Here is a 10,128-nt window from a genome sequence, read left to right on the forward strand (position 1 = left end):
CCTATTGCAATGCTGGGGCGGGGGGGGGGGAAATCGCTCCCCTAGCACTGAAATGCTGCCAGCTCTGGGGTGGGGCACGGCAGCTGTCTAAAAGCTTCCCAGCAATGCTACGGATTCAGCCAGGGAGCAAACAAAGATACAAGATGCATNACTGCGTAGGGCTGCACCTATTGCAATGCTGGGGGGGGGGGGGGGGGGGGGGTACACGGTAGGACACATACCGATCGCTTTACCTGCGGGGAGGGGACGCGGCGGAGGTCAGTAGCTCCCGATCCAGCTAGTGAAGTCCAGCAGGTCCCGCTCCTCGGGGCTCAGCGCCCCCTCGTAGCCGCTCTCATCCGAGGAATAAGCCGAGTGCGGGGACCCCGGCACGGAGCTGCCCTCCCGGCCGCCAGAGGAGGAAGAGGAGGCGAAGGAGGGCGACGCGGAGGAGTAAGAGCAGCCGCCGCCGGGGACGGCCCGCGCGGGAGGCAGGAGGCCGTCGTGGAAGGCGGCGCTGACGGCGTCGTGCTCGTCCAGCAGCTGCTGCAGGGCTCGGATGTACTCCACGGCCGAGCGCAGCGTCTCCACCTTGCTCATCTTCTTGCTGGCGGCGCCGTTGGGCACGTGCTGGCGCAGGGTCTGGAAACCCAGGTTCACCAGCTTCACCCGGTTCCTCTCGCGCTCGTTGCGCCGGGCCACGGCCGCGGCTCCTCCCGCCGGCTGCGGCTGCCCTGCCAGCCCCGGAAAAGCCAGGCGCCTTTTGCAGCGCAGCAGCTCCGGCGAGCCGGAGCGCCGCTTGGAGCCTTTGCAGCGCGCCGCGGACGAGCTGGGGTTCTGAGCCGGGCCCTTAGCGGCCACCAGCTGCTGCTGCACCGAGGAGGAGACTGCACCTGGCATCGGCTGGAACGTCATCCCCAAGGAACCGGCGCCGCATCCGTGCAAGGGAAAACTTGGGCAAGGCTGTTGCATGGCAGCTGCTATTGGCCCACCGTTCATCTTGGGGCATCTACCCTACCTCAGCCTCTGGGGGGCAGGTGACCGGGGCAGGGCTGCAAGTGGGGGAAAGTTTGCAAGAAAAAAAAACTTGCAAAAATAGTTTTTTTGGGAGGAGGAGGAAAAAAACCCTACCAAATATTTTCTCCTCCTCCCTAATTGCAAACAGTGGGAGCGTGCCCAGCGCGTGGAGCCGGGCGCTGCCCAGCTCAGCCACAACCCAAGCCGTTGGTGCTTCAATAACCCACCCCCTCCTCTTCTTTCCAGCCTTGCTCCCTTGCGCGCTGTCAATGCGCCTCTGCAGCAGGTTCCTCCCAGCGCTGCCCCTTATCAACACGCGCTGCTGCTGCCGCCGCTCGCGAGCCCCCGGGAACAGCACGCGACGCGACGCGCGCCACACACACAACAGCCCCCCCCGCCTCCCCTCACTGCTCCCGAGCCTCCTCCCACCCAATGGGGAATTCGCTTGGCAGCTTCGTACGCCCGGCGCGTGGCTCCCGGCGGAGGTTCCATAAACAATCCCTCCCCCCAGAGAGGAGCACGCGCTCCGCCTTATTTGCATCCGAATGCTGCCAGCTTGGGGCCTAGGAAAGCTCCAGCTCTTGCACCTGTGAGCAGCAGGCACAGAGGTGGACCTTCCTTTTCTTCTGCCCCTGCACGCTTGAACTGAGTGGCGCGTATCTCTCTCCCGCGCTGTTGCCCTGGAGAGAGAAACAGGGGAAGACCTTCCCTCACTCTCAACTCCACCCCGCCCATGAAGGGACTCATTCCCTTACTTCCACCACACTCCACCTGCACTGTGAGCCTCAGGACTGCGAAGCACTTAAATCTCTCTCACCGTCCTTGCCAGAAACATGCGCTGCTGAGCCACAGATATGAACACAATGAACCACAGCTTTATTTTCTGTACACAACAATGTTGTTTTTACAACACACTCTTGTTTTGCAGCAGTTTCATAATAAACCCCCTGCCCTCCCCACGAGCTGTGTAAATTTAAATGCTACAATATAAGATTATTTTGTATACCCGTGTTTGCAGAACAACCAACACTGTCTGTAACATGTTACCTGATTAATTGTCCTATACAAACTTTCCACTCAAACATCACCTTTGGCCTGAGACCAAGTGCGGAAAATGTCAGCTCAGAAGAAATTTGAAAAAGGTATGAGGAAAAGAAGAGGTGGTCATGGAAGTTAGACTGTATTGCCAACCCTAAGCACTGGGAAATCATGCGGCAGCCCTCAGATAATCTTAAATATTAACAATGAAAATCATGAGAAATTATTTTAAACACTTTTTTATTTCTTTTTGTCTTTTGCATCTAGTTTCTGAGCTTTTCAGGTGTCTGCACTTTATGTTTTCAAGCTTTTCTCTGCAACCATGAAGGCTAGAAACCATTTTTTAATGACTACTGAGATTCTCATTCTCTAAGACTAGATCTTGCAAAATCCAAATATTGCTAGACTTAGAATAAAATTGTGAGAACTGGCAATACTGTTTGACACTCAGCCTTGATCATCGCATATGCTAGCTCTGTCTGTTTAGTAAGTGTTTCTATTGAATCAACTATATTTTCCCAACATGCTTGGCAGACAGATTTAAATGATACAATAGAACCTTTTGTATTCATAATACATTGATAACCTATGTAATGGTATAGCTATGATAAGCTACCATACAGTAGTTATAACAAAGTGTATCCCTCAAAATGTTTTGCAGCATTAAAATGATACAATAGAACTTATTTTCTATACATAACTTAAGAAATTTATGATATGGCAGTTATATAAACAAATTGCATATTGAACTCATATGCTGTATAATCAACTGTATCTCCCACAAGACACATTTTTCAGAATTGCATGATAGTTTCAGAAATAAAGTATGCAGGGAGAGAAAAACGAAGTCCCTGGCAGTGCAAAGACCTATGCTCCTGCTTAACATTAGACTTGGCAGTAATCCCTTTTGACTTCAAGTTAAGCATATGTGTAAGTGATTGGAAGAAAGGGCAAGAGGGGAAAGATGATTTCAGAGAGCTGAAATTAAGAGGTGGAGCTGATAAAATAGAGCTAAAGAAAAGCATTTCTAGGTTCATTGGAGCTTATGACGAGAAGTTCATTGCACTATCAGTGTCAAGATTGTGCAGAGGGATAGAAGACTAGACAAGTAGTCTATAACAGAGACAATAATTTTATGTTTAGGGAACTGGACTGGAAGAGAGGAGATCATAGTTCTGTCTCCAGCTCTTCCACAGACTGAGATCTTGAGCAAATCACTTAATTTCTCTGTGCTTCTATTCCCCCTTTAAAACAGAGAGAGAGAGAGAGAGAGAGAGAGAATAGAAACTACCTCACAGGGCTGAGGATAAATTAAGATGCTTGAGTCATACATCAAAGGAAATGCATTATATATAAAAGAACCTTCATGAGCTATGTTGGAGCAAAAGGATGGAAGGGGTAAGTGATTTTGAATTGGGCCCTGAAATGAAGGGGAAAGCAAATAGCAGTGGCTGAGCTAAGAGGTGAAAACATTATCTAAGAATTGTGATAGTTTTGGATGAAGGGGAAAGCCTTCAGGGTAGAAGGCAGTGACTCCCCTCTCTCATCTCTCTCTCTTCCTTCTTTTCCCATATATGCATGCTTTCTCTCAAAACAGTCTTAATATTTTAATTTTTTTGTACTGAAGTTACATAAGTAAAACCCAGTAGCCTCAATCCAAGCTCCGACATTGGCAGCTTGGCAAATTTCAGAAAGATCATTATTTCCTGCAATGTCTAAAAAATATGATCTTAAAGGAGAAGAATTCAAAAAGTTAAAATTAGTATGCTAATAACTCTCTAATACAGTAAGTGACTTTTGTGGAGAAACTTTTCTGTTCTGGTTTAAAACATAGTACTTAAAAGCATTTTTTTTCCCAATCCTAGCTTCCACTGGTTGAGAATAAGGAATTTTAAATAATTAGTGTATACTCATTAATAGAACTAGATAAGTAACTTTATTCCATTTCACAATAATCATGTATAGTGTCTGCTTCCCTCTTTGTGATGTCACCAGAATGTTTTGCTTGATAGAGATGTGAGCACTACACTTCCATCTCACAGGCCATGGAAACCTGATTCAATGCAGTTGCAAGAAAACCAGTTTATAGCTTTTGCTGACCTGCATGGAAAGGGCCTACATTAAGGTCCACGTTAAAAAAGCAGTGTTTGAGATTAGGTCTTCCATCATTTACCTGTGAATGATTAGAAACACTAGCAGTATGATCCCTGTTTAGTTCAGAAAACATAGAGGGTGCTAGTTCTTTGGGAGGAGAATCCAGAAGAGAGATCAGTGATGTTTCTGTTCCCATTACTGGAATGTGCCTCTTTGTCCAAGAGATTCACAATTTGGCGATCCTGTTGGTACCTCATTTACTTATAGAACTACAGGTGGCAATGTACTTTTAACATGTATATGAGGCTAACTACTTCAGACTTTTTTCAGATCTGCACCTGGCCATGTTAATCCTTGCCTTTACCTTCCAGATTGGATTACTGCAATGTGATCTAGATGGAACTACGCTTAAAGACCACTCGGAACAAGTGAAAGCTGGCACAAAATTCTTCTGCCTGTTTGCCAGTGTTAGATGCAGCGAACATGTTGCACCTGTTTGACAACTGCAATGGTTTTCAGTGGCAATTCAGGTGCTGACTTTGAGCGTAAGGCCTTCTGAGCATGATAGAAAGCCCACTGAAATTTATGGGAGCTTTTTACATTGACTTCTATGGGAATTGCTTAGATGCTGTCTGTCTGGTTCCTAGCTGTCTCATAGAGCTTTCTCCATATGCCGTCACAGCAACTGAGTTGGGATGCTTGAATTAATGGTCCCTAGGTTTAGGCACATGGGAGATGATTTCATTGGGACAGTGCTCACCCAGGGCCGCCTGGGGGGGGGGGGGAAAGTAGGGCAATTTGCCCCAGGCCCCAGACCCCACAGGGGCCCCCATGGGAATATAGTATTTTATAGCATTGCAACTTTTTTTTATGGAAGGGGCCCCCGAAATTGCTTTGCCCCAGGCCCCTTGAATCCTCTGGGCAGCCCTGTGCTCACCTGTTTTAGGGGTTGTTCTGCTATCCATCATTGTAGTATCTGAACACCGTCCGTGTAAAACTATGAACATTGCTTTCCTCACTGGTCCAAACTCACTCTTGTTGTTGACCTTCCTAGCATGACACAGCGCTTATTTTGTTTTCCAGCTGTTTGCCAGAGTTGGAGTGACAGAATTCAATACTGGGTTCTATTGTTTTGGGTAGGCCTTTTATTTGCTGTAGAAAGGTACTCAGAATTGTTTTATAGTAGAGTTTGGATGTGCTCTCTGGAGCATAATGTTTGTGGGATATACATCTATAAATATTTGCTGTGAAGTTTTTTTGAGGGGGAAAGGAAGATGGGAGGGGGGTTAAGGAGAATTGTGAAGGAGCCAGATATTGAAATGTATCTTTCTTTACCCTGACACACTAGCCTGAAAATCTTAGGGAGGCACATTCTAAAGTTGACTTAGGTTCCTGATTTGCCACTGCCTCACAGCTTATGTCTTCAGTCACACCTGTGTAAAGTGGGTGCACAATGCTGCCAAATCACAGCAGCAGCATTTTATACCCGTTTGACAGAGGGGTAAAAAAAAAAACATAAAGAAGTGTAAGGCAGTGGGGAATCAGGCCACAGTTTTCACATACTGTCATTCCAATGCCATCTTTCCCACTTGTGTCCCTTACATGTATTTCTTTATTTACAACATGCTCGGATACATGACATATGCAAGATATTATGCAATGTACGTTGTAGGATCTGCAGGTCAGAGACCATCTTTGTTCTGTGTTTGTGCAGTTGCTAGTAGTGTGGAGTCCCTAGTCCACACACAGGGCTCCTAGACACTGCCATAGTAAAAATAATAATGGTATCTTGTTCTGTATATGGCTTCATTATTATTTATGATTTGTATTGCAGTAGTACTTAAGAACTGTAGTTATACACCAGGACTCCAGAACCCAGCTGTGAAAAAAACATATTTTCTTTCACATCCTCTGTTAACTATTCACTAATACATCCTACAAAGGGGTATTCATAGGCATTATGGACATCTAGGCCAAATGCTTCAAAAGTGGCCACTGGATTTGGATGCTGAATCTGACACACCCTGTGCTCGAGCTTTGGAATTGCTAAGCACCAGCAATCTGTCAGTTGTAGCTGCCAATGCTCAGCATTTCTGACAATAGGAGGCAAGCTGTGTCAGGTTCAGCACCCAAATTCGGTGGCCACTTATGGCCATTCCATGCATCTTGAAGAACCAATGAAAGAAATATCACTTGTGTTTAAGAGATTGGGTACTGTGGGCCAAGTGAACAGCGCCCACTTACAGCCCAATCTTGCAAATGCTAACACATATGAGTAACTTACTTATATAAGTTAGGCTACGTTTATGTCACAGAGGTCATGGAAGTCACATCATCTGTGACTTCCAGAGATCTCCGTGACATTCTCTGCTTCAGCCCCAGGAAGTGCGGGAACTCCAGCTGGCAGCCAGCGGGGCCCTGGCAGGGTTGCGGGGACAGGGGCCCCCCCTGCAAGGTTCCAGCAAGAGGCAACAGACTCCTGAGGATGGTCAACAGCCTCACACGAGGAGGAAGGACGCCTTGGGCAAGTGGCTGTGGGGGTGTCCTATTTTCTCTTTGGGGAATATGGTAACTCTGCAGCTGTCAGCTACTGTTGGTGGATGGTCCCCACCCTGCAGCTTCCAGCTGCCCTGGGCAGAAGGGGAACACCACAGCTTCCAGCCATCAGGGTGGCAGAAGAAATCATAGAGCTGCAGCAGTAAAAGTCACGGACAGGTCACAGCTTCTGTGAATGTTTATTTATTGCCTGTGACCTGTCCCTGACTTTTACTAAAAATAACCCTGACAAAATCTTAGCCTTTCTCATCAATAGTCCAACTGACTTCAGTGGATTTACTTGCATTTGTAAAGTTACTCATGTGCTAAGTGTTTTCAGGATCAGTCCCTTAGACCAAGCTGTTTGGAGCAGAGACCTGTTCTCTTACACGTTTGCAAAGCTCCTAGCATGCTGTAAATAATTTTTGCTAATGTAGGGAGCTGCAGTACTAAGTAGCTTTATAGCTAGTATCTGCATAGAAAAGTTTGCAGTATAGCAAAGTTTTCTTTTAAAGTGTATTTCAATGCAAACACAGAGCATGTATTAAAAACTTTTAGCTCCTTAGCAAAGAGGAAGGTCCTTTCTTCTGCACTCTGCAAAAGAGAGCCTTGTATATTAAAATTAATAACTCTAGATTTTTTAGGTTTCCACAGGGAAATTAACATTAAGAATGTATATATTTAAAAGTCAGTAAATAGAGTGTTAAGGAAGATCAGGCAACGTTAGGCCCAAATCATGCAAATCCTAACGTTAGTGCTTAGCTCTACACACAAGTAGATCCATTGACCTCAATCGTATTGCTCACAGTAGGTAAAGTTAAATAGATGTGTAAGTCTTTGCAGGATTTGGACCTACGTGGGTACAAGTAAATTCAGTACACATTCTTATAGTAGTGAAGTTAGGTTCACAGTACCTTTAAGAAAGTACTTCCAGTGCTCTGAAACTTTTCAATTTTAAATCTCTTTATAAAGTTGTTTTATGAAAAATAAATCCTTTGCACTGCAATGTAAGATAAAGTAAAACAATAAATAATAAAATACAGTATATTCTTATAATACAACTCCCTTGAATAATTGTGAATGCATAACGCCACCACATCATTTTGCACGAGTGCAAATGGCAACATGCTGGGGAAGAGATCATGGGGAACCAGGCTTGCAATGACCTGACCATTATTATTTGTATTATGGGAGCACATAGGAGACCCAGTCTTCATGTAATACAAGCTCCCCAGAGTAATCCAGTTCACTTCAGCGGGGATCACTTGCATGAGAATTATTTGAGTTACTAAGCGGTGTACAACCTGACATGACATCAGTAACAATGTACTGGACTATGGCGATGAGACATTAGTTAAAGTGTTCAGGAATCGAATGTAATGCATGCTGTTAGTGGGACTGTCATCATGCTCAGAGTTAAAAACATGCATAAGTGTTGTAGTATTGAAGCCTATATTTCATGGTGCAGTCTTTCGAGGGAGCAGAGTTAAAATTGTGCTTTCAAGTCTATCATTTGCATTTCTTGACTTTTGAGCAATTACATTTGTAACCTTAATGTTACTTGAAAGTTTATATATTTTAACAGGTGCTTGTGTTCTTGTGGTTGGGAGGGGGGCTTTTTTCTGATTATATATTTGTCCTTTATGATTTCAGCCAAAAACAAAGTTTAGTGGTTTTTTTAATTACAAAAAAGAAGAGCGATTGAGAAACACTTTTTTTGTTCCACAGATTATGGTCTGTGAAGTTGATGAGGCATTTAGTCATTTCCCTAGCACCCTTCTTACTCATTTTAAATTCATTTGAAAATGCCTGAGACTTAGTTTAGGGTTTCTAAGACACGTTTTGGAAATTTAAAAAAAAATCCTTTTGGAGGTTTTGTGGTTTCTCTTTGGTTTTGTTTCTTTTAAGACAGCTACAGGCAAACTTTGTTTCCATTCACTGCAGAGTCACATCTTGAATTTTAAGCTTGGCAAATGCAATGCCCTCCCCCTTCGCTCTCCTCCTTCCCTTCCTGAAAAGAGACAGCCTGGGTTTAAAAGTTTATTTTAGCTTTGATTATGTGTATGTTATATGCATGTTAATCAGCCTTCACAATGCATCCTTCTGATGAGCCAAAGAATGCAGACTTTGGCTGTGGGGTTTCTTTGTGTTTTTGTTCTCAGGTAATTGTGATGGGTGAAGGAGGGCTTGCTCTAATTAATTTAGCTTGTGTGTGTTTTGGTGAGGTCAGAGTTGGGTGATTTACAATGTGGTACTTTTTATTTACAAGCAAGTTCTAAAGGGAATATAACCATATTATAGGCAGTAGGTGAAAGACTGACTGGGTTGAGCCAGAGCCAGCACCCTCTATAATTCTGTCACATTTTGGGGCTAGTTTCTACAGCAAGGAGAAAGTATTTTGAAGAAACAATGCACTGGTTATTTGGCTGCCTGCAGTTCTGCATACAGAGCATCTAATAATTACCATGAAATTATTTTTCTCCTTTGTTTTCACTCCTGAAAGGAAGCCTAAGAGTTTCAACTCATGTTGGCTCCATAAGTAGTGGTTGTTCCCACTGGCAGCAAAATAACTCATTTGGGGTGATGCCTCTGCCCCCACAAAAGCAAATCACGAAAGTCAGTATGTACTTCTTCCCTCTGGGTGTCTTTCTTGGGAAAGGACCCAGAATATCCATAGCTACTCGCTGAAATGGGACCTCAATTATGGGAAGTGGCTGGAGAGGGGCCTTGACCTGGTCTTGGGGCTTTCCCACTCTTTGGCACACCTCACAAGACCAGACATACTTGGCAACGTCCTTGCCCATCCCCTCCCAGGGGAAGGACTTCCCCAACCTGTCTTTGGTTCTGTTCACCCCAGCATGGCCACTGGGATGATCATGGGCTAAGCTGAGTGAGCTAAAGGGGCATAGAGAGGCATAACAAAGAACCAATATCTGTAAGATGAAGCTAGACAAATTCGAGTTAGAAATTAGTCACAACAGTTTAACACCGAGGTGATTTAACCATTGTAATGAACTCCAAGGGAAGTGGTGGAGTCTTGTCCCTTTATGCAGGACCAGCCTAGGTTTCTGGGTCGCCCTAGGCGCAGGACAATTCGCTGCCAGCCGCGGCGCGGTCTCAGCGTCCCTGACCCCGGGGGGGGGCGCCCTGGGCTGCGCGGCTTGTGGCGGTGGGCTCCTGACCGGGGGCACCCTGGCTGCCGGGCCTGCGGTGGCGGCGTCGCTGCCCCGGGGGGGGGTGCCCTGGGCTGCCGGCTGCGGTGGCGGCTCGCTGACCCTGGGGGGGGCGCCTGAGCTGCCGGGTCGCGGCGGCAGCCCTGAACCCGGGGGGGCGCCCCTGGGCTGCCAGGGCTGCGGCGGCGGCTTCGCCTGACACCCGGGGTGGCGGGCGCCCTGGGCTGCCGGGCTGCAGCGGCGCTCACTGACCCGGGGGGCGCCCTAGGGCTGCCGGTCACGCAGCGGCTCG

General features: G+C 46.2%; 1 protein-coding gene across 1 annotated transcript; it reads right to left on the reverse strand.

The window, feature by feature from the left end:
• Window positions 1-256: 256 nt before the first annotated feature.
• Window positions 257-978, reverse strand: ASCL2 (achaete-scute family bHLH transcription factor 2). The gene has a single exon (XM_032771003.2). It carries the CDS (start codon window positions 976-978, stop codon window positions 259-261), a length of 720 nt encoding a protein of 239 aa, XP_032626894.1. The 3' UTR covers window positions 257-258.
• Window positions 979-10,128: the final 9,150 nt, after the last annotated feature.

The sequence above is a fragment of the Chelonoidis abingdonii genome, chromosome 4, assembly GCF_003597395.2.
Source record: "Chelonoidis abingdonii isolate Lonesome George chromosome 4, CheloAbing_2.0, whole genome shotgun sequence".
NCBI classification, from domain to species: domain Eukaryota; kingdom Metazoa; phylum Chordata; order Testudines; family Testudinidae; genus Chelonoidis; species Chelonoidis abingdonii.

Excerpts from the sequence above, each read along its gene's own strand:
- ASCL2 (XM_032771003.2), bottom strand. The coding sequence starts at position 978 with ATGAACGGTGGGCCAATAGCAGCTGCCATGCAACAGCCTTGCCCAAGT.